The sequence below is a fragment of the Gekko japonicus genome, unplaced genomic scaffold, assembly GCF_001447785.1.
Source record: "Gekko japonicus isolate JY-2015 unplaced genomic scaffold, Gekko_japonicus_V1.1 scaffold1531, whole genome shotgun sequence".
Taxonomy (NCBI): Eukaryota; Metazoa; Chordata; class Lepidosauria; order Squamata; family Gekkonidae; genus Gekko; species Gekko japonicus.
Window position 1 is genome coordinate 302,823 of NW_015164717.1, and position 24,902 is coordinate 327,724.

At 43.3% G+C, this 24,902-nt stretch overlaps 1 protein-coding gene across 1 annotated transcript in view; it reads right to left on the reverse strand.

Annotated features, from left to right (window-relative positions):
- Positions 1–24,902, reverse strand: part of CPEB4 (cytoplasmic polyadenylation element binding protein 4) — a 110,059-nt gene that overhangs the window by 6,869 nt on the left and 78,288 nt on the right. Inside the window, exons 4-6 of the mRNA XM_015409571.1 lie at positions 13,388–13,561; positions 8,045–8,134; positions 6,084–6,202 (exon numbers count right to left, since the gene is read on the reverse strand). Coding sequence (XP_015265057.1) covers positions 6,084–6,202; positions 8,045–8,134; positions 13,388–13,561 — 383 coding nt within the window. The remainder of the gene's footprint in view (positions 1–6,083; positions 6,203–8,044; positions 8,135–13,387; positions 13,562–24,902) is intronic.

Consider the following 24,902-nt stretch of genomic DNA (forward strand, 5'->3'; position numbering starts at 1 on the left):
TTAATTAATTTATAGCCTCCTCTCCCGAAGACTGGCTCAGAGCAGAACTTCAGCACATGGTTGGAAACAGCAGAGCTTTAGTGGGAGTCAAGCACAGAACAGAATTGTTCTATCACAAAGAATGAGCTACATTATCACATCCCAAAATATTGTAATGAATAAAAGGGCAACAGCATTAAAGAGAAGAGATTGGATTTATACCCCGCTCTTCACTACCCAAAGGAGTCTCAGAGTGCTTTCCCTTCCCCTCCCCACAACAGACACTCTTGTGAGGTAGGTGGGGCTGAGAGAACTCTGAGAGAAACTGCTCTTTTTCAAAAACAGCTGTGCCAGAACTATAGCTTGCCCAAGGTCATCCAGGAACTATGGCTTGCTCAAGGTCATCCAGCCAGGTGCGAGTGGAGGAGTGGGGAATCAAACCCGGTTCTCCCAGATTAGCGTTCCCGCACTTAACCACTATGCCAAACTGGTCCTTCCTAAATCACATAAACACAGCACAACTGAGACACAGCAGTTTCCGTGACCTGTTGCTTTAAGAGGAGTGACAGATATCAAAATACACTTTTGTTGGAGGAGAAAAAAAATAGCAGGAAGGAGTTAAGAAGCTAACCTTAGGGGGAACGTTTTAATATATTTATGTCTATTTTATGTACCTATTTTATCCCCTTTGGTATCCTCTTGGTCAAGACTTCGGTCATATAGACCTGTAATAAATTGAATTGAACTGAATATCTTATTAAGTGAAATACCTACCCCGTCCCAATTCTGTAGTCAATCACTGGAGTATCTTTGAATCACACACACACCCCATACACAGAGAGAAACATACAAAAACAAGAGAGAAACATACAAAAATAAAATATATCACACTACTATTTTAACAAATTTTGATTTGTGAGTGTGTGCGCGTGCAAAAGAACAGGTAAAAGCTGGTTTTAGTGATCTTCAATATGTACCCCAAGAGAGACAGAGAGGGCTGAGAATTAAACAAGGAAGCTTTTGTAATTGGTGGAACTGAGTTGCACATCAAGACAACATTTAGAGACATTTTACACATTACAAAATTCATGCATACACAGGCCTTCCATGTGCCTACATACTACAAAATACACATAATGGGGAACCACTGCATCCACTAATCTACATATGATTTGCACACTCAAATTCTTATATGGGCTTTCCATGCTGGAATACAATATTCTTGAAACTCATGTAGAATCACTGCAAACAAAGCGACATTAATTAAAATTTCTCAAAAGAGACTGCCCAACAGAAAAGCAATTATAGTGGTTGTTACAGAAGAATGAGAAGGCAAAGTTGTGGAACTGTGGAGAAAACATCTCAAAACTTGATTTCAGTTGGAGGGCTTATTTTAATAATAAAAAAATACCAGAACTGTGGATGCCGATCCAAAAAAGTTCAAATTCTAACAAAAACAAGCAGAAACATGGGGCAAACTCACAGCCAACCTGGAAATCCAGTTCCTTAACACAGATTATTCAGTGACAGAGCAGGCCAGTCTTCACATGCCCAGGAGCCCTTTTTTTTCAGGTACCACTTTACACATTCCCGAGACTTCTGGTATTCAAGATAATTCCTGGAGCTTAACTACTAAACCCTGGGTAGGACCACACCACTGTGGAATCCCAAATAACCAGCGCTGCCCTTGACACACAGAGACCTGCAAACCTCAGGAGTTTCAGCTGTTCCTGGAGTAAAGAGGTTTAGAAAATGAAACGAACTGTGCAATCGGTTACACCTTCTTAAGTCACTGAAGCCAACGGATTTAGGAGGGTGCAACCCTGTTTAGGATTGCACTGCAAAACAAGAGAGAGAGAGCTCAGGGTAGAGCAATGCTCCCTCTAAGCTGTTTAGTCTTGTGAGCAAAGATTCTACTTTGTGAGCTTACTGGCATTAAAGTTGTGAGTGAACCATTTGGCTACTGCATAAATCAGTTTGCTCTGGAGCCCCATCCTTCCTGAGCTAAGACAAAACAGTGTGAGCCGGAAACATGCGGGGGACCTCACCAGCCACGGTCAATCCAGTGCCAGGGAAGGCACGGAACGTGGCGTCCGTAGAGCAGCCAATTGCATTCTTTCCCCCCAAAAAAACCAACTACATCCAAAGGAGCCTCAGCTCGCACCTGAGCGGATCAATCCCCATTTCTAGCCACGCACGCAGGCACGCGCGCACACACACACGTCCAGAGCGTGAGATACAAACTCCAGGCGCTTGTGCGGTGGCTTGATCCATAAAGTAAAAGGATCCGCCTCTCGCTGTGCGTCAAGGGTGCAGGCGCTCCCGGGAGCCGAGGCGGGTGGGCTGGCAAGCTGGGAGCCACTAGGTAGCATCCAAAGCAAACTTCGGGGGACGAAACTGGTTTGAGGGAGGCAGGGCGGAAAGAGCACACACACACACCCCTCCAGAGCACATAAAGGGGGAGGGAAGCGAGCAGATATTAATTTTTTTAAGTCTACAGGGAGTGTGCGTAGAGGGGATGATTTGTCAGGCGAGATCCCCAAAACTCAAGAGTGCAAAGGGCTCGCAGAAGAAGTAAAGCTGTGATAAGAACGGAGAGGGGAGGAAATAAGGACTCCTACCCAGCCCAGCCTCTCCCTCAGAAACTCGCCCCGGAATTCTCGCTCCCGGATGGGCGAGCTGCGTGGCTGGTGGGAGAGAAGGCATCTTCCCCCGGGTCCTCCACCGTCGGGCACGGCGGCGCTTCTGCTCCGGCAGCCTCCACGTTCACGGCCCTCCTCCTCCTCCTCACAGTCCTGCAGGCTGGCCGTGGTCCCGCAGAGCTCCGCCCCCGCCTCTTGCTCTCGACGGCTGGCTGGCTGCTCTTGGGCAAGCGGAGGGAAACGAGCCCTCCTCAGATGGCGCCGTGAAGCAGAGGGCAGTGTTTCACCATGTGACTGCGCCTCCCCCCAGAGCGTCTCTTCCGGAGCGACGTACCGGGCCGCTCCGGCAGGATGAGAGGCCTGGCAGTACCCCACTGCTTACTTCCTCAATTGTGAGAAATGTCAATTTATTCTGCTTCCTGTCATTTAACCAGTTTTTAGTCCATAAGACAAATGTCCTCTTATCCCATGATTGCTAAGTTTACTCAGGAGTCTTTGGTGAGGTACCTTGTTTAAATCCTTTTGAAAGTCCAAGTATATAATGTCTACTTGGTCACTGTAGTCTACATGCTTGTTCACTTTCTTAAAGAACTCCAAAAGGTTGGTGAGGTAAGACTGCCCTTTGCAGACGCCATGCTGACTTTCCATCAGCAGGTTTTGTTCCTCCATGTGCCTAACAATTCTATCTTTGATTACAGTTTCTACTAATTTGTATGGGACAGACGTTAGGCTGACTGGCCTGTAATTTCCTGGTTCCCCACTGGATCCCTTTTTAAAAACTGGTGTAACATTTGCTACTAGTAAAGCGGCTGAATTTAGTGAAAGGTTACATATACGGGTTAGTAGATTTTCTATCCACATCTGAGTTCTTAAGAACTCTCGGGTGTAGGCCATCAGGACTTGGAGACTTACTGGTTTTTAATTTCCCCATTATGTCTAGAACTTCATCTCTAGTCAACTCAATTTGGCTCAGTTCTTCAGACTCCCTTCCTGAAATAGGGGCTGTGGCATGGGTATGTGTTCCACACTTTCCACAGTGAATACAGAAGCAAAAAAGTCACTGAGATTCTGTTGTGTATTAAGATGGCCACTGCCGCGTGGGCCCGGCCATGCAGTCTTACAGACTTTCTGACCTTCGGTCCTAGAACAATAGCCAGATTGGATCCTAGCACGGATCAATACGTTCGTGCGGATCTGGATAGGAACCTATGGGGACTGAAGACTTGTAAATAGAACAAATCACGGGAAGCAGGGGGGTGTTGGATGTGAGAGTGGACACGCATATAAGCTGGCATCGGACTGGCTAGTTTATCTTTCGTTTTGTAATGTAATCCAATAAACGTGAGCTGATTTCACTATGCTACACCTGGAACTCCAGTACTTTTCAGATTCTTTGCCATCCCTTTATTCCTTTGTCATCCAAAGGCTTCTCTGGCTGGTTTCCAGTTTGGTGTAGTGGTTAAAGGCAGTGGACTCTAATCTGAAGAACAAGGTTTGATTCCTCACTTCTCTACTTGAAGCCAGCTGGGTGACCTTTGGTCAGTCACAGTTCTCTCAGCCCAAAAAAATATAGCTCACCGCAAAAGGAGCTGGAGTTTCAAGCTGCCAGACAATCTTCGGATCTCCTGGCTATACTATACCCACTACCATACGATAATTATAATTATTATTCCTACTCTGGATATATTTACAAAAATGTGTACTGCTTGTCTTGATGCTCTTATCAACCCACTCCTCAAAATCTCTTTTTGCCTGCTTAATTATTGACTTACATTTCTTTTGCCAGAGTCTGGGGTCCCTCCTGTTCAATTCATTGGGGCAGACCTTCTCCTTTTTTTGTACAATTCTACTGTTACTAGCTTTAATCCTGATAGTAAATAACCCAATTTATGGTTTTAAAATGATAAAAACTGAATATTTGGAGGGGGATTCCTACTTCTTACTCCAGACCTTCTCCTTTTTTTGTACAATTCTATTGTTACTAGCTTTAATCCTGATAGTAAATAACCCAATTTATGGTTTTAAAATGATAAAAACTGAATATTTGGAGGGGGATTCCTACTTCTTACTCCAAGTTATCTAAGAACTTCTCAGGATTATGTCATCCTTCTGACCTCCAGCCTAGGTTGCTCAATGAAAACTTGAAATACAGTTGCCAGGGACAAAGCCTCATTTGGCACGCTTGGTTCTTTAGATCATGTTTAGTATCTTTTAAATTGGAGCCACATCAACCATATAATCAGAAGGCTGAAAAGCACCTGGAGAGTAAAAAAAGGTCAGGTGCTTCCTCTGGATTAGAGTGCACTACAAGCAACCAGAATGATCATACAAGATGTTTGCCCAGTTCCAAGAATATTCTAATAGTTTAATAAATTGCTGACCAGAATTGTAGGCTACACTGAGTTTTTATGTAAGGCAATACAATAAAAGCTTGAAAAGCAATCTAACTTAGATGGCTCCGCTAAGCTTTCCCATGTAGTGCGTATCAAGATCATAAACAAATCACTGGCCAGTCTTACCAAAATACTTATTTCCTTCCCAGCACCAAATATGTCTGTTAGAACTTGAACTCTACAAACAGCAACTAGGATGTAGTCAAATTCTCCATTCCCTTATTTGTTAGCATATTTTTTAAGACTCCTGTTTTCCAGAAGGCATTATCACAATCTACACAACAATCTAAATTCTATTTTTGTTCTAGCAGAACGAGACTATTTTCTATCTCAGCAAGACAGACACAAATCTATATCCTATTAGACAATCATGCTGCATTTGTAAACAGGGCTTTATTCAACCCTACAAAATATAGATACCATAGCATAAGCTTTTAATATATTATAGCATAAGCTTCCTGGGCAAATAATTCCACCCCCCTAGGGGAGGGACTTGATATGGTAATATTTATAATGTTATAATTCTGTATACATTTCTATAATAATTCTATCAATTGCAATTTGTTGTGGCTAAAGTGAGGGTTTTTTTTTTTTGTTTTTTTGCAAATTATGGACAAGTGTTGGGGCTTCTCTACTATTTAAGTTGGTGAGAGCAGTTTGTTTGTATCTCATCTCAAGTGTATACTAGCATAGAGACAGAGTCTCCAGGTAAAATACTCTGCTTGGGGGCACAGTTAGAGCCAAAGCCTTTGTGGGATAGATTTGGCCTTCCCAGGCCTGAAATTGCATATCTCCACAGCAAAGACTACTCAGAGTTGGCACAATGCATGACAACCCATACTTTGGTTCTAATAACCACTACCTCACACTTTATGAACCGAAAGAACAGGTTATCACACCTTGTGTGGAGAAAAAAAGCAAGAAAAACATGCTTATGGGAAGGACAACGTATTACCAAGGTGTTACTGAGTTCTATCTCTAAAAAAATTCAACATCTGGACAAGAATTACACATCCAGTTTCTATGTATGTTATCTGCCAAACAATTAGTATGTGACAGTTCCACTTACCGGTTTGTCTTTAATTGTGGGGCTAGAAACACACAAGTAGAGTTTTCCATCCTCCTCAATACATGCATCAATCAAAGCTTGTACAGAGCTTTCATCTTGGAACAGCAAGAAGGCATACCCTATGTAACAAAACAGACAGCCTTGCAAAGTTTTTCAGACGTTACACATCCTACTTTGTTTACAAAAATGTATGCACCTAGACTCCACAGGACAACAAAGTGTGAAGAGTAAATCCTGGTAACACACTTGGAAGGGATGAAATCTCTTTGGAGAGGCAGTAGGAAAAAGTCAGATTTAAACAAATAGCTATTGTTAGAAAGTAACCAAAACAACCAAGGCATCCCTCATTTCTTGCCCAATAATTGAGCTTTATTTCAAAACAACTTCACTGGTGTGCTCCCTACACAGTACCTCCTGTAATTCATATTTTAAAAATTATTTCTTGTGCAGATCTTAAAAGGAGCAAGGAACAGAAGAGTCAAGATAAAAAAGTAAACAAGTTACTGAAAACAAGGGAAGTGAAAGAAGAATTTGAACTGTTTCTAAATAGGTCATGCTATCTAAAGCCCATGTACAGGATCTGCAGTACAATAGGACCTAATTGCAACAGTGTTAGCCGAATTGCTTTATTTACAGCAATTGGCAATTTATAAATAGGTCCTTGCCAACTATACCAAGGTCCTGTTCCCACCAAGGGTTACCAGAAAAGGATAACAAGGCTGCTGTTGTTAAAATAAATGTCTTTTATTTAAATAATATAAATCTCATGCAAACAATACTGATGCACTCACACATTCAATCAAGTTCCTTAGAAATACAGTATTAAAATAAGCACATTTGCATTAGCAGGTGGGGATGATGATGGGCAATACTTATCTGTCTTTGCAGCTTTGGTTATTCCAATGAAGAATGGAGGGGAAGAAATGGAAAACTAAGGGAATTCACACACAACCAGAACCAGCCAGAATGTGTGGGTCTCTTGACTGCAGATCAAGAGATCAAAGTAGAGGCAAGGGTTTGGGATAGCAAGTGGGACTTAAGAGGAGTAAAAAGCAGACAGGGGTTGTTGCGGGGGAGATGCTAGTTGATCAATTAGGAGAGAGAGAGAGACCATGTGACTGGTTCTCTTCTTTTATCGGGGGATCCAGGAGGTGGGTGGTGGCCGTGCCAATCTCCTGGCCCACCTCCCTGTTAGTCCGTCCCAAAAACAATCCTATTGGTTGCATGTAGGGAGGGGTGGTTACCTAGAGGGGTGGTCAATATTGTAATCTAAAACCTTACTCAAAGGAGGGCATCTGGGCAGGTGTGAAAACCTTGGCGTCAGGATGCTCCATTGTAGTGTTGATGAAGCTGGCCATTCCATTGTAAACCAAATGTCCATTTGGCAGGAAATACCAATGCAGGAACAAAGCAGTGATGTGTCATACGTGACGACAAATAATTCAGCAATGGGGGCTGTCTCTGCTCAAGTAGTTGTTTCTTACTGCTCACAATAATGGAGGTGTGTGCTTCTTCACCAGGTTGGTAACTGTGTAGCTAAAATCTTATTCACATGTGTAAGGCTTGTTCAGGCACCTTCTATGTGTAGTATCACAACAGGTGACTCAGTGTACAGTTCTCTAAGCCTATGTATGTGTGTGCACAGTCCATTGTGTGTAGCAATAAATATAGTTCATAAATCAAAATATCAAGTTCATTCTCTAACAACAGCAGCACTGAAGGAAAAGTTTCAGACAAAAATCAAGACCCCAAAATACTACATAGCCTTCAGCATGACTAAGTTCACCCTACACGGTACACTGAATAGATGGTTAAGACTTAGAAGACCTAGATTCATATCCACTCTCCACACCATGAAATTCCTTGAGTGACCTTGGGCAAATCCCCATCTCTCAACCTAGCATTCCAAGCTCTCCAGAGGAAGAACAGAACACAAAATGCAATAGATAAATCAATGTTACCTTTTGGAGGAAAATATGACTTGCTTTCAGCCTTGTGAGGCCAATCCACAATCAAAGGGCCAAAGCGACGAAAGCTAGCTGTGATCTCATCTGTGTGTGGGGGGGGGGACAAGCAGGAAAAGGTTTTCATGCACTCATCACAAAACTCCAAAACACAGAGATTTCAAATAATCTGCTAATACCTTGGGTCTAGTCTATAGATATGTTCTGCAGACCAAGACAGCTGACATTTTAACTGTTGAAAGAAGAAGCTTGACGTGTCAAAACATATGGTTAACAAAGAAAACAGTTCAGGTTATCAAAGCTGTCTCTTTTTTCAGGCAAATAAAGATTTTCCACAGCCCACTTGAAGGAATGAAATCAAAGACAGCTACCACATCCTAGCTTCAGGCATTCTCCCACAGATAGCATACAGAGCCTGAATCAGAGTGCTGATTGTAGCTTGCTCTGCAAGCTGCCTTGCAAAAGGGTAGAGAAAGAGAAAGGAATATCACATGATCTAATCATGCTCGCTCACATCACATGCATATGCCACATCTGCACACATTATCTGAGCTTGACCTCAGACTAACTTCAGCAGTACTTGCTGAAAGCAGTTATGTAATAGCTCAACAGAAAAGGATGCAGGCCATGTGCACACACTGCATTAGCCGGGAGTCTTTGCTGCAGCCATTTCAAAGCCTCCTTCCATTTCAAAATGCAGCTCAGGTGACTTGCACACCAGTTAATGCCACAAAAATTCAGCTACTGCTCAGCTTTTTTTAAAGGGCAGGATAGAATTCCTCCACTCAGGCTCATTTTTAAAGAGGTCAAGCCTAAACCTTTTCCAAGGATAGGAAAAATGTAGGACTTACATGCAGCATAGTATCAGGAGAATTTGAACATCCTTGATATACCCTCCCCCAACCGTTTCCTATTTTACTTAAATTCTCATGCCAGCCTCTGAAATGTTATATAGTTTTATAATGATTTGCTTTTCTCAAAGTGCTTGCAAGGCAGTGATCTTTTTTAAATATAGCCACATTTTTCTCAGGTTCCTTTATTTGCATGCAACAGAAGCACTCAAACTTGGGAAGACCAGTTTTTCTTTTTGTACAACACCACACCTGTATATTTAATAGGCAGGTAGCACATCGAGACCAAGTGCTGGATCCTTGAAAATCTGATACTTTTCCTAAATTGGGACGTGGTGTGTGAAAAGCTTACATAGATTCACTTACACAATTATCACAAGCATGATGATATAGCTAATCTCCAAAATAATGAGGAACTATGTACTACTTCATGATTGCTATTAAACCAGCAGAAATTTGTACCATATTTGGCTCCCTGTGAAATATAAATATACATGTTGTCTGGCTCGTACACCAATGGCAGAGTTGAAGTCCTTTGCAGAACTTCGCTCTCTCTCTCCTGTATTGCCACTGTCTGCATCACACACTTAAAATCATAGAGCATATGAGACATAAAGACATTCAGAAAGAGTTTTATGATATCATTCAAAGAAAGGCCTGGTTCAGACAAAATGTGAAATCATGGTTTGATTAAGCTAAGCATGGTTAAATTATCATATGGTTAGGTATAATACAGCCTGAACCCAGAATCTGAAATGGGCTTATTAACCGCAGTTCCTCTTAACTCTGTTTTCACCTTGCAACAAATGCAGTTGTTTCCCACCAACACTCTGTGACCATCCAAGCCACTGAGATGCCTGGCTAGAGCAGCTCAAAATCAATCTACCATCTCTTGCAAGCAGTTCCCTTGTCCCTTCCTATCTTAAAGGTGCAGGGACACCGCATGCTTCATTCTTACATGCAGTCATCAAAAAGAGAGAGAGAGGGAGTGTGTGTGTGTGTGTGTGTGTGGTTTTCCTGGGCAGGGGGGAGGAAGGCATCTCTCCCAGGCAAATGGGAATGCATGTTAGGGGGAGCTCTGTCTGTCCAATGACTGTTCTCCTATAATACATAGTTTTCTGAGCATGGGCAAAGAAGTTAAAAAGTAGACTGTCACCCGGCTGCAGCTTGACTCCATTTCATGGCAAGATTTTTTTGGAGTGGTGTGAGTCTGGCTGCTCTGATTTGTCTGTGCCTTGGATTAATTCTGCTGCCTGCTGCTGTCTGCCTGGAAAGACCCTCTTCTCGTTTCATGCCAGGACTGGTTTGCACTTTATTTAAAAATATTATTTCAAATATTATTCCATGTTTTTCTGAGTTTTTGCTTGGTAGGTTATAGTTGGCTAGGGGAGCTTTTAAAATAGTTCTTTTTAAAATAGTTTCTTTGGTTTATTTTGTGGTGTTTGGGGTTTTAAAGACTTATGCTGTTTTGCTGGGGTCTCTTCTCTGGGCTTGTTTTAGAATGTTTAATCAATCTGCATTTTAATTTTTAAAGGGTTTGTACTAGGGAGGGGGAGTGGTTTCCAGGTTCTTGCCAATTTTAAAAAGTTTATATGTTCGCATTCTTCTGGTTCTAGCTTTACAGTTGTTCTGTGAGGAAGGAAGAGGGAGAAAACTTTACTGCTTTCCCCACCACCTGCCCCTCTGGGCAGGGTACCCCCATGGCTACTCCCAAGATTGCCACAGAGATGGAGGCCATCAGGGAGACAGTCTGACCCCACAGGAATGCAAGGCATATTAGCCAGGCTTTGGCAGATGCAATGGTGAAGGACTACTTGTCTGAGCCACCAATCTGCTGAGCTACCTGGCTAGGGGGGGAAAGGGTCTGGCCAGATCTGTCTTTTGTGGCTCAGAGGCTCCTCTCATGCCCTCTGACAAGGGTGCAGAGAGAGCCTGTTTTCCCCCCAAGATGGGCAACATTGTCACCCTGCGCTGCTCACATTTGATCCCCTGGAGGGTAAAAAATTGGTCTTCCAGAAGGTCGACTTGCCAGCCGAGTCAGATGAGCATGTACTTGTGCCCGCATCCTCTCATTCAGTGCTGGGTAAAAACTCTCTTCCTGAAACTTAAAACTCAGATGTATTAACAAACAGCAGGGATGTTATTCAATTTGATTGGTGCTATATAAAATCCACAGTTCAAATTATGTTCTAACCCCCCCCCCCAAAAAAAAACCCTTCAATTGAATGCTAGTTGCTGTACAGTACAGGAGGATGTTGGGGCTTAGTACCTTTCAGCCCAATTCTGTACAGAAAAGTACAATGCGAAAAATGTTGTTTTTTCCACAAATATAATTGGAACAAGGGATGTCAGGGAAATAGACAAGACATGCAGAACCCACAGAAGCATCTAAAATGCAGAGAGAGGAGAACTTGGGTGCCCCAAACTCATTCCCTCTCACTTTCTGAGGCCTTTCACAGAGAAATGATGTTATTGTATCAGTGTCTTGCCAGGTCTGGTTGGCTGCCTTGGTTTATTGTCTTGACTTTGTTCGCATTGTTATTTATTTATTTATTTAAAACATTTTATGCCACCTTTCCACCCAATCATGGTCCCAAGGCCCATGGTTCTGCTGGGATACTCTGGTCTGATACTGGTTCTGTTGTGTTTGTTGGTTCTGTTTGCATTGGGAGGATTTTGACCAGTGGTTACTCTTGTGTGCTTGGCTATTGGCTTCTTTGTCCTAGAGAAAGCATAGAAACTATGGAGATGAGTAGGATGGCTGGGGGAGACCTTGTTCAGGGGTGTGTAATTCACTTGGAAGGTAAGGCACAACTAGGTTCCCTGCAGTTTTGATGTCATGTGTTTGCAGAACAGCCTCTCCAGAAAGAACTCAAATAATTCCAGGCTCCTGGAAAAAAAAACTTTGAACCTAAATTCCAGAACAGTATTGGAGGTCCCAAATACCACCAAATATCTATGCCTGTCCCAAAGTGCAAATCTGAAAAAGACTAATTTTTTTAGGGGCACACTGTTACAGCAAAGCAGGTCTGGGAGGTGGGTCATCCCCTTCCCCTGCTCTGAACCGCTACTACTGTGGTGCAAGGCTGGCTCTCCCATGCTGTGGTAGGGCAGGTCTGGGAAGTGCATTCCCCCCCATCACACTTGTACCATTTCCACTGGACTCCAACACAAAATGTTAATTTTGCAACCTGCCTCATATCCATGGGGGGCAACACAGAAGACATCCAACCCCCACAGCTGTGCCACTACCACCTGTTTGGACTTCAAGGCAGACTGCAGAGATATGGCTTCTACAGCCTGTCTGATCTTTTAGGGGCAGCACAGGAAGAGGGTACTTGGGGGGTAAAATGCCTTGAGCCATCAAAGCCTGTCACTTTTATCACCACCAGCAGTTTCCAATATGACAAGCTTCAGAGGTAGAGGAAGGATCACATGCACAGGTAAGGAAGTCACATGCTGCTTCTGTATCACCAGCTAAGTCAGGGAAGTGTGTTGACCTCCAGATCTCCCTTTCTACCAGCAGCATGCAAAGCAAACTTCCACCAATAGTAAGATTAAACCTTTGGGCGATTTCGCACTAGAGCTGCCTCGCGACGCAGCCGCCGTTTGCCCTGACACAAATATGTCAATTTCACATCCGAAGCTGCGGGGCTGCATTTTGAATCGCGGCTTCGCCCGATTTCCTCCGCAGTTTCGTGATCCTGGTTTTTGAGGATCACGAAACTGCGGAGGAAATCGGGCGAAGCCGCGGTCAAATGCAGCCCCGCAGCCTCGGGTGTGAAATTGACAAATAGCGTCGGGGCAAACAGCAGCTGCACCGCAAGGCAGCTCTACTGCGAAATCGCCCATTGTGTGAGGGGTGTGTGTGTGTGTGCGCTTAGTGTGTGGTCAAAGTTTTGTATGCTTATTGTTCAGTTTCATCAGGATGTTTTCAAACTTAATTTAAGGAAAGGAAAGTCTTCATGTCAGGGGAAAAGAAAAGGAGGTGTGGATTTATGGCCCTATGGTAATTCTGACTGATAAAAAGTAAACTGGTGACACATTTCAAGCTTTCCCTCACTCAGATATGCAGGTTGGGATAGCAACAGCATTTTTAAAGAGAGTGAGAAAGGTCAAAAACTTGGATTTTTCAAGGTTAATGATGATGGAGAGATCACCTGTGAACTGAAATTTAGTTTTACAAATGGATCATTATTCAACTAAAGTGTAATTTCACGTTATGTCTGACCCAGGCCAAAGATTATCGCATCAACTGTGCAGCTAATTGATCCCCACAGTTCATAACCAATTAGTTTGTGCATTTGGCTTGTCATTATTTAGGTAATAATTTTCACAGCCTTAAAAACCAAATACATTCAGAATATGAGAATGCTGAACATGCTCACTATTGCAGCCAAAAATCTGTATTTACACACACCACCTTCAGAGTATCTCAGTCATGTCTGACATTTGTTTATTGTGGGTATTTCTAGTTACATTGGTATACCTTCATCAATATCAGGTGGCAAGCCACCTACAAACACCTTGCGGGAGTATCGTTCCACTCGTTCGCCATTCTGGTGTGAGAAGCAGTGTGGTGATCCTAAGCCACTATGGAGGGTTTGATCCCCACGCCCATCATCCAGAAACCCATCTTCCATTGGGAACAGTGAAGACTGACCTAAAACAACAGCAAGGACAAAAGAATGCTACTACCATAAAACTGTTTTTATGGTATTTTTCTTATTCTGGTAGTCACATCTTCATAGAACAATTCATTAATTACAAAGATGCATAATGTTACCCAATAGCCACTAAATTACAGTACAGCAAAACTGTATTCTTACAATATTAAACGGTTAATATTCCCAAAACCTCTATTCAGTTGTCACATAATGTTGCTCCTAACCAACAAAAACTAATAAGCCCCAGGGGAAAAAAAACCATATAAAATATATTAAAATGCCCTTTCCAAGCTGAAGGTTGTAAATTTTCAGTCACATCCATGACAGAATTGTTCAAATAAAATATTATTTGCCGAAGGTCCATTAAGATCTCACCAACCTGTGAAACCACTACCATCTGACAAAAGCAACTGAGACAGAAAAATTACCTACCCAAAAGACCAAAACCAGAAAAAGAAATAAACCTGACATTGCTTAGGCCCAGTTCTCACTGAGATGGTAAGCAGTGTTTAAGTTATAACACTTCAGTCTGCATTTGTTGTTGTTGTTGTTCAGTCGCACAGTCGAGTCCAGTCTGCATACAGGGGCTTATATGATGGAACATTCCTCCACATTAAAAAAACAAACCAACCCAGATATAGAAAACTAACATGACAGAGAAAATATCTTCTGACATGCTAGTTTTCTATGTGTATGGATTTCTTTTTTGAGGGGGCTATTTACAGTCTGAAGTGGTAGAAACACAGGTTTACCATCTGAGCCCCTATTCACAGTTTGAAGTGGAAGAAACACAGGTTTACCATCTCAGTGAGAACTAGACCTTAAATGGCTTTGTCACTTGGTAGTTAATATCCGTTTAGATGTTAAACAAGATTAATTCATTGTTTCTCTAGGAAAGCAACACTACAAGCATTTTTCCATTGATTTTATAAGATACCCTTTTCCTACAATACTTATTATGTACATTACTGGAAAAGTGATCTTTTTAAAAAAATTTGCAGCATATGTATTAACAAAACTGATTCCTTTATCATTCCTCTATCTTTTCAAGACAGACTGGGAAAACTTACATCTCTAGCCAATTTTCTAGTTCATTTTGGGCTAAGTTCACACCACAAAAATGTTAAAATCCCTTCAATATTTTGTTAAGAATCATTATGATATCGTTTTGTACAGAGATTATCACAACTGATGAGAAAATAATGGTGGGGCTTGGGAAATCATTCCTTATATTGAATATGGAAAGCTGAACAAGCTAACAGTTATTAGAAGTGCAATCAGCTCTGAAATTCAGATTGTAAGCATGGCAAATGGATGGGGGAAGTGGCAGAGAAGACTTATTCCTATTTTTCAGTCCTTGACTCAAGCAACCACCACCAGCAAAAAGGAGGGAGACCCATAGTCTAACCTGGCAGCAAAAGATTATTCATTAGGAAATTGGTCTTTTTATTAATCTACCACTTAACTCACAAAATTTTCCTGTTTAGAACAAGCACAAGTACAATACTACTATTCAGAATTTCATCATTTGTGTTCTAGACACACACCCCCAATAAATCCTTGGAAAATTACTGGGAAGGATCAACCCCTTTTAATTACATTTTTCCCCACCGAGTTGCTTTCAGGCCTGTTTTTTGAACTGCACCAAGTCCCTTTTCCAGTATTAACTTGTCTAATCACCCCATGCTGTTATGGAAAGATTTTGGACAGCAAATCTTGGCCCCTTCCCCCAGCAGTGTTGAGACCTAGCAAAGTTACTAATACGTCTAAGATTTCCTTCCATGTATGCTTAGAGAATACAGTCATATAAATATAGGCCTCTCATTCCATGGAAATTTTTTTAATGCCTTAGTGACCTACAGTGCAGTCCTAAGCAGTGTTATAACCTTCTAGTAAGTAAAAGAGTAGAACTCTGCTTAGGATGGCACTATTAGTTGCCAAATAACATTTTCACAAGTGAACTAAAACTCCTAAAAGGTTCAAGGCTATTTATTTAAAGCAAGCACTATCCCAAAGCTATTTCTCCAAAGTAAATACTACCTTATATGAGTGAAGAGTATTTGTGCTATAGGCATCTCTGGAGATATCAATGTAGAAAGAGCTAGATCAGTGAACTAACTATACAGGACTGCATTTCTTAGGTAGCATTATACAGCCTACATCACACTGTTCAGGCAACCCAGTGGTTATGAAAGATACTCCTTTCCCATAAAAGTCCCTGCTCTTGCTAGAGTGGTATGGAACAAAGCCACATTTGTAGTTCAAGTCACCTTTGAAAAAGAGACCTGGGAGTGAGAGACATTTAGGTGCTTCCCTAACTAGCCCCCCTCACCAGTCTCTCTTTCTCTGCCCCTCACACACAGTCAAACCTATCATCTATTATTTCCAAGCCTATATTATAGAACCACCATGTGATCTGCCCGCCCCTCCCATGACTTGATATAATTACACTTATTCTGCCTAGACAGTCTTTTTTTGGAAGATACTACATCTAGTTATTAAAGGTTACCACAGCATGCAAACTGAGCCTGGCTTAAAACAGCTTCCAGTCTTCTATATAGAAACAATTTGTGCATTAGCTGTGCCATGAGACATTTTAAACATTAGGAAATTAAAGAGGAATGTTGTTACCTCGCCTTCTCCCATATGTCCTTGCTGCATGTCAAATGAGAAGAAAAACAACCTTTCAAACATTGTTAAAAATACTTCTTCATCTCCTTCATTCTAGCTCCTGTGGTTCTCAAGCCTTAGCATACTGTAGAGGAAGACCACATCAGAAATCTTCCAGCCACTCCCACACCTTTTTGCTTCTGGGAATACGACAACGTGACTGTAGATAGCAAAGAGGTCTCATTTGGAATACTCCCTCTTTAATCACTTTCTGGTCACCGGTGCACTATGTTAAGGATCAACAAATCTATTAGTAATGACTATTTTCCTCATCTAACTAAGATGAGGCGCTTGACTCTGATCTTGTTATCCTATCCATTTCTTAAGCATCAGGCAATTTTATTTCAAAGTACCAATGTACCAATCTGTTCAGTTTGTAATTTACACAGGAAAAACTAACAGGATGACATGGTTACCCTGCAGCCAAAGATATAATGGTTAACATTTAGGGGCCTGATTAACTCTGAGCATAGACCAGCAGCTAGCAAGCAGTTTTGTAAGCATATTAACCATTTGGCTAAACCACTGAAGAGCTCCGAAGATTAGGAAAGGAACAGTAAAGCAAGGTGCTTTCTAGTTCCCTCTAGTTTGTTACTCCTCAGTCTTGACAGGCGAATAAATTGATTGACTGGAGAATAAGTTGCTTCAGTGCTCACCTAGCTTATACCCACAACTAAAGACAATGCCAATGGGGGTGGGTGCAGGAGGAATACAAATACATAGCACCATGAGCTTTTAAGCAACAGCACACCCTTCATGCTCAAAGCAACAGCTGGCTGTGTTACTCTTACCCAAGATTTTGTACTAATTTCCAGAACACAGAATAAGAATTTAATAGTTGGTCCCATATTAAAAGTTCTTGGCACAGTCCTCAACACTAGCTATTAAAGACACCCCAAAAGGTTCGCCTACCATTTAAGCATCACCAACATTAATTCTAAGATTTATTTTTTAAAGAAAATATGTATTTGTTCCATTTAATGGTTTATTGTCCTTGTCCAAGCCTCAGTGTTTTCAATAATTCATCTCCACACAGGACACAGCTTTTGCAGCGGCTGAACTGAGTGCCCAAGTAGATGGTGAGGCTTGCTCTCTTCTGTCACTTACTTCCTCACACAGTCCTTACGTAGGCTGAAAAATGTCCTTCAGTTATACTTCCAGCACAGGAACAAGTTGGGCAAAATCAACAGCATGCTGGGGTTGGGGATGGAGAACACTGTTGTGTGACAGGTGAGTTTAGAATCTCAAGTGTTCATTATCTTAAACTCTACAGATTATATTAGAGTTAAGGTCACAACAGTAATTCCTGCTTAACATCAAGTATTTCTTTGTTTACAAATACAGGCTGCATCTATAATTTCTGAAGGTAAAAAAACATCTATGCTATTCTGCCTTGTGTGTGTTCTTGACAGAAGCTCAAGTGTTTCCAAAGAGTTTCCTGACTAAAAAGGTATAAAATCCTGCTTGTGGTCTGTAACAGCAAACATACAATGTACACCTTTCCTTGTTTGGTGCATTGATGAAACTCATCATCATCAACATAGCTGCAATTCCTACAGAGGCCCATGAGAATGAGGTTAAATTGGCAGACTCGCTGTTCTGTCACTTGTGAGTCTTTACAAGTCTATTTCTGACAAAACCATATGAAAAAATTATAGGCACAGAAGGCGTTCTTATTGCATTTTTCCAAGCTGACTGAAATCCAGATATTGCAAGCTAAACAATCATACTTAACACAAATTTATTCCAGTTAGTAAAATTAAGACCATGCTATTTGGGATGTCTCAAAAACATTTCGGGGGGGAGGAGTGGACTATCCTTATTTGAAGTATTTCAACAAATTTTTCCAATTCAGGCACAGATTAAAGTTTCAATTGCTGGCTGGACTAGACTCAATACTGCTCCTCTATCACAATATTCAAAAAGGACCTTTAACAATGTAAAAGAATACCTGAGATATTTGCTGAAGTGTTTTCCAGTACTTTAATTATTTACCCGAGAGAACATAAGAACATAAGAGACGCCAATGTTGGATCAGGCCAAAGGCCCATCCAGTCCAACACTCTGTGTCACACAGTGGCCAGAAATACCAGTGCCATCAGGAGGTCCAGCAGGGGGGCCAGGACATTAGAAGCCCTCCCACTGTTGACCCCCCCCCCAAGCACCAAGAAGACAGAGCATCACTTGCCCCAGAGCCCCTAGCTATACCTTGTGGCTAATAGCCACTGATGGCCACTGAATAGCCACTGAAGTATGCTATTCTACAAATTCCCTAATTCAGATTAGGTTCAGAGATGCTTTTTGTCACAGAAGTGACCCAGAAACAGGGAAACTTTGGCTCCAAATATCTTGGGAGGAAAAAACACACTGCTAGTTAAAATAAAAGAAAAGCCATTTTAGTGCCAACCACACAGTTCATCCTCGAGGTGGGAACCCAACTTTCATCCTTAACGCCTTGTGGCAACTGGTTACACTGAATGTTAACATCATCTGCCACTTTGGATTTCCCCAACAAAAAGTACTTTATTATCTGCACTACATAAGCAAACCTAATAAGAGAAACATTTTGATTCAGTTCAAGTTTGATCATGATAGGAATGTATGTAGTTTATTTCCAGGCTTCTGTACTCCCTCCCCCTTCTCTTGTGTTCTGAGCAGAAACTGAAGACTGTCTGGTTTAAGGAGGTGTTTGATCTAACCATAATTTGTTATGACATCTGAAAGCAGGTGACCTAACGAACTGGGGTTGTTTTTTGCCCACAAGTCAGGATTCTATGTCAGCATAGGGAAGAAACAAATCCCAGTTTGTTAGACCACCTGAAACTCTCTGGTACAATAAACTGTGGTTAGATCACAGACTTAGGACTTTCTTCTCAGCGCTTCAGACAAAGAGAGGGAATATGCAAGCAGGCAAATCAAGCTTCTTATGAATGAACTTAAATTCATTTGTAGTATTTGAATACAGTGGCAGTGAAATCTTGACTGTTAGAAGGCAATTATTTTACCTGAGCAACTTCTATGGAATGCCATCTTAATTCAAGAAATTTCAGAAATGAGGACTTTGAAATCTAGCCACAGACAATTCACCCAAATTACTTAAATAGTTTTAATTCTATAAACAAGCTTTCAACAACAGTTCACAAAATTTCCAAAGGATTCTTTCCAGGTTTCAGTTCCCTCACTAAAGCTTGCAGGAAGGCAATCAAGGCATTGTAATTTATTTGTAGACTTTACAACATCTGTGATTTTAAAAACAGTTTATAACTCAATAGATCTTAAGCCAAGGATGCTGAGAATTTTTAAATAAATTAGCTGTGATGGATAAGTACAAATATTAATTTTTTAAAAAGTACAGAAAAGGTGGAGCTTGAAAAAAAGTTAAGTTTCTACTAAGCATTTTAATATGAGCAGTAAAATCTATTTGCCTTGCTGCCATTCATTTACTTAGAACAACCACGTGAGGCACTGTATAGGAGGAGGGCATGGCATAGGCACTCTGCAGGGCTTGCAATCTGAATCAGACAGAGGTGAAAACAAACCCACAGGATAGTACAAAAAAAGGCAAAGTTATAATGATCCAAGGAAACATTTGCAAGAGAAACATATTTTGGTTAGAAAGAGGACACTGATGTGGCGGCAGCAAGAGCTGCACTAGGCAACTGGAGCTCCTAGCCCAATTACCTGAGTATTGCCACACTGTGTAGTACTTTACCCACTTAGGTCTTTCAGCAGCTCTACACTTTACACATCAATCATATTTCTTGTGAATGTTGAACAAGCATTTCCTATAGCAACTGTGTAAAAGTGTGCATGACAGAAAGGCATCATTGGGCAGCTGTTTATACATGTCTGGGAGCCCTGACTGGGCCATATCTCCCCCAAGAAAAAACACACACACATACAAGTAGGTAGCAGGGCTTGGAAAGACCTCTGCTTGAGAACCAAGCAAGATGACAAAAAGATTGGATTTATACCCTGCCCTTCACTACCCAAAGGTGTCTCAGAGTGGCTTACAATCTCCTTTCCCTTCCTCTCCTCACAACAGGCACCCTGTGAGGTAGGTGGGGCTGAGAGAGCTCTCTCAAGAACTGCCCTTGAGAGAACAGCTCTGAAAGAATTTATGACTGACCCAAGGTCACAGCAGCTGTGACCTTGTGGAGAATCAAACCCGGTTCTCCCAGATTAGAGTTCGCGCTCCTAACCACTAAATCAAACTGGCATGACACAGCTATTGGAGTTGTAAGGACTCTGCTTTGTTAACAAATGGTCCAACTCATTATGGCAGCCTCATCCTCTGGTATATATAATCCTGTTTTGGTCATGGACTCCCCTGAACATTCCAACACACTCTAAAATCAGTTCACTCTCTGATCAGTCATTCAGAGGGTCTACCTAACCACTGGCTGCTTTGCCTGAGTCCTGCCTCCAACATTCTAAACAGTTTGCTTTTCCTCTCCCCCCCACAGCCAGTCAGAACACAGAGGTCATTTGCATATGTGGCCTGATTCGCCTTTGCCTCGGAACACAGAGGTCCTTTGCGTATGCAGCCTCACTGGCCTTTCCCTCTAACATTCTAAACAGTTTGCTGTTGATGTTCTGAGGTAAAATGAATTTCCCCTTAGTATCTGTTGGGGGAAACCACGGTTGCAAATCTCCATGTGAGGGCTAAAGATCACTCAGAATTACAACTGCTTTCCAGATGGCAGTGATCAGTTCCCCTGGAGAAAATGGTGGACTCTGTGTCCTTATATACTGCTGAGATGGCCCTTGTATGACAGCCAATGTGACGTAGCAGTCAGAGCTTCAGCTATTAAAACTGATGTCCAGATGACCCAGATCAGTTCTCTTGGAGACAATGGCTGCTTTGGGCAGTAGATTCTATGGCATTATACTCTGCTGAGGTCCTTCCCCACACCAAACCCTGCCTCCCCGGGCTCTACCCCTCAAATCTACAGGTATTTCCCAACCCAGAGTTGGTAACCATGTAATTGGCTATGGAACCACTTTCCAGACCCTTGGAACCCAGAAAATGTGGCACAGGAGGAGGTGCTTTTCTACCTTAGCTGCCACTGCATAACACCCCCCTCCCCCTCAAAAAATAAGTCAGAGGTGGAGAGAACCATATCTGTTACCATGAGGCTGTCCTCCCATTCTACCCACTTGGGGCAGCAAAATGACTTGAGACAGCCCTGCATTATAGCTAAGCAGAAGGAAATAAAAAACAGGTTGCTTACCTATAACTGATGATCTTCGAGTGGTCATCTGTGCATTCACACCCATGGGATCTAGTGCGCACGCACTGGATCGATCGGTGCTGTAGCAAGCTCTTTTAACGAATTTTCGAGCCCAGTCCCTCGGGCATGCAAAGGAACCCCACCGCGCATGCCCAGAGGGGTGGGCGCGGACATCCCACCAGTTCCTTTCTTACCGCCGAGTTGAGTAGACCTTTTTTTCGTCGGTCAGATCAGTTCGCTTTTAGGATTTATTTTCTTATTTTGATTTTCCTCTCTATTTTTAGTTGTTTGTTCTTCTAAAAAAACTTTTAAAAAACCCCTTTATTTTCTGTTGAGGGGGAGTCTACCGATTACCTCAGGCCTTCGGGCTACCACCCCCCTCAAATGTTCCCTCTTCTTCGCTTTCTTTTATGGAGAAGAAGTGGGGATTTTTCAATAGGCAGCAAACTTGCTCCGCCCGACCGTCATACTCTGTGCATTTTTTGTCTCAGAGAGTCTCACCGGCCAGAGTCCTGTCATCACTGTGCTTGTTTTTCTAATCAAACGTGGAAAAACCAATTGATCCAGCGCGTGAGCACTAGATCCCATGAGTGTGAAGCACAGAGACCATGTCGAAGATCATGGCTTGCCTCCCTCCATTTTCCGCTTCCCTCTGGCACCCCACCAGCCACAGTCGGGACACTCATCTGGAGCTTCCTTCTAGATCCTGTTGTATTTCTTCCCACAACAGGCATTACTCCTAGTCCTATATAATTCCCTTACGTATTGGCCATTTCCAGCTCTCCCATTGGCTGTGCAGTGTGCTCCATCAGCCATTGGCCCATCAACCGCCACTCAAGAGTACTCGTGTGCTGGGTACTGGGTCTGCTCCTCCTCCCCCCACCCACTGCCAGCCTGGACACTCTTCTCTCACTGAATTAACTATCAAAATGGCTGTGTCTCCTGATGAACACACTTCTCCTTCTTGGCTCCTGTGGCGAAACGGGGACCCACCCTCAGCCTTGGGAGACTGAGGTGCCGTCCTGTGGCTTGCAAGCCCCTGTTTTGTCCTTCCCACCCTGCCTGGTGGGACTATTTCTCTTTGTTCCGGCTGCCACCACTCACTGAATTAAGTCACCGCCTTCCTTGAGGGACAGTGAGACCCCTCTGGCTAAATTTCCCACCTCGGGAAGTGGTTATCTCAATCTTTGGGCGCCCCCTGGAGAGTTGGCAACCCAACAGTTTTAGGCCCGTTTTAGTCCCCTGGCCTCCCTTTGCCCCTGGTAATGTGTAGCACGGGGAAGTCTAGGTGGTTAAGGCACACCAGGCTTTTTAAACTCAACAAAGGAAGATTTATTGAACTATATACATTTTGGGCATAGAAAATAAACTCAGGCATTTCAACAAAACCTGGGCACACAAAACAAACAGAATCGAAACGCAAGTCTTCTGTCCCTACCACACACCCTCTCTACCTCGGTAGTGGATTGCGGCCTCAGGCCAGGATTTGCGTTTCCCTCTCCGGTTGTGGAGAGAAACTCCAGCCCTTCTCCACAAGACTGGCCACCAGCACTGCCACCCTCCTGGCCTGGATTGCCCACGGAGTCTCTGGTGACAGGAGTCCCACCTGTGCTCTTCCTTGAACCTGCCGTCCACGCTGAAGACCAGGCTGAGACTGACTTTTTTCCTCAGGAGCCAAAAAGCCCCTCTCTCCCTGCCCCCCCCCTTGGTTGTGTCCCTCTTTTCCCGCTCTTTCCCCTCAGGGATGCTGGGAAGTGTAGGCAGGGAGGTATGGCAGCTCCATTGTTCCCTATGGAGTACCCCCCCACACACCCGTAAGGAACTACCATGCTGGTATCAATTTTAAGCCCTGGCAGCCATTTCATCACAGCTCCTATGGGACTTTTTTCCTCAGTAGCTGTTGCTAGGCAACCAAGCTCGCTTTCCAGGCCTTTGTCCTGACTAGGGTTGCCAGCTCTAGGTTGGGAAATTCCTGGATATTCTGTCGTAAAGCTGAATAGAATGCCATAGAGCCCACCCTCCAAAGGCAGTTATTTCTCGGGGGGGGGGGGGGGGGTGTTTTTGTGTCCTCGAGATCTTCAGGCTCCACCTAGAGGTTGGCTACCCTAGGGATAGCAGTTAGCTCTTCATAGCAGGGTCTCCCAGACCCGGGTTCTTGCTGTGGAAGCTGAGTGGGTGATTTTGGACCAGTCACAGACTTTCAGCCTAAGCTACCTCACAGGGTTGTTGTGCAGGTCAAAAGGTGGAGAGGAGAATGATGTAAGCTGCTTTGGTCTCCACTGCAGAGAAAGACTGTACTTTTCCTCCTGGGGAATCACTGCTGCCAATCTCCAGGTGAGGGCTGGAGATGGCTCAGAATTAAAGCTGCTCTCTAGATGGTAGACATCAGGGGCAGATAACAGTAGGTTGATGGTTGGCTGAGAAGGAGATAGGGTTGCCAACTTCTGGATGGGAAATTCCTGGAGATATGAGGGATGGAGCCTGGAGAGGGTGGGGTTTGTGGAGGCCTGGGACCTCAGACAGGTACAATGCCACAGACTCCACCCTCCAAAATCAGCCATTTCCTCCTGGGTTGTTGCCCATCTCCAGGGGAGGGCTGGAGATCACTCAGAATTATAACTGCTCTCCAGATGGCAGAGATCAATTTCCATGGAGAAAATGGTGGGCTCTATGTCATTATACCCTGCTGAGGTGCCCCCCCTCCCCCAAGACAGCCAGTGTGATGTAGCAGTTAGCGCTTCAGAACAGGGTCTTCCAGACCCAGGTTCTTCCTGTGGAAGCTGATTGGGGGATTTCAGACCACTCACAGGCTTTCAGCATAATCTATCTCACAGGGTTGTTGTGCAAATCAAAAGAGGGAGAGGAGAATAATGTGAGCTGCTTTGCTCACCACTCTGGAGAAAGACTGTACTTTTCGTAGGTAGAGGTTACAGGGAGGGGGGAAGAGATGGAAACCTGTAGTCAAAGGGACAGATAACGGTATGTTGATGGTTGGTGGGGAAGGAAATAGGGTTGCCACCTCCGGGTTGGGAAATTCCTGGAGATTTGAGGGGTGGAGCCTGGAGAGGGTGGGGTTTGAGGAGGAGTGGGACCTCAGACAGGTACAATGCCATAGACTCCACCCTCCAAATCAGCCATTTTCTCCTGGGGAACTATTGCTGTCATTCTCCACGTGAGGGCTGGAGATCTCTCAGAATTAAAACTGCTCTCCGGACGGCAGAGATCAGTTCCCCTGGAGAAAATGGCTTCTTTTCAGGGTGGCCTCTGAGTCATTATATCCTGCTGAGGTTGCTTCCCCTTCTCCTTGGGTCCCTACTGAGGAGAAAGACTGTACTTTTCCTAGATAGGGGCTCCAGTTGTGTGTGGGGGAGATGGAAAGCTGAAGTCAGAGGGGTAGATAACAGTATGTTGATGGTTAGCTGGGAAGGAGATA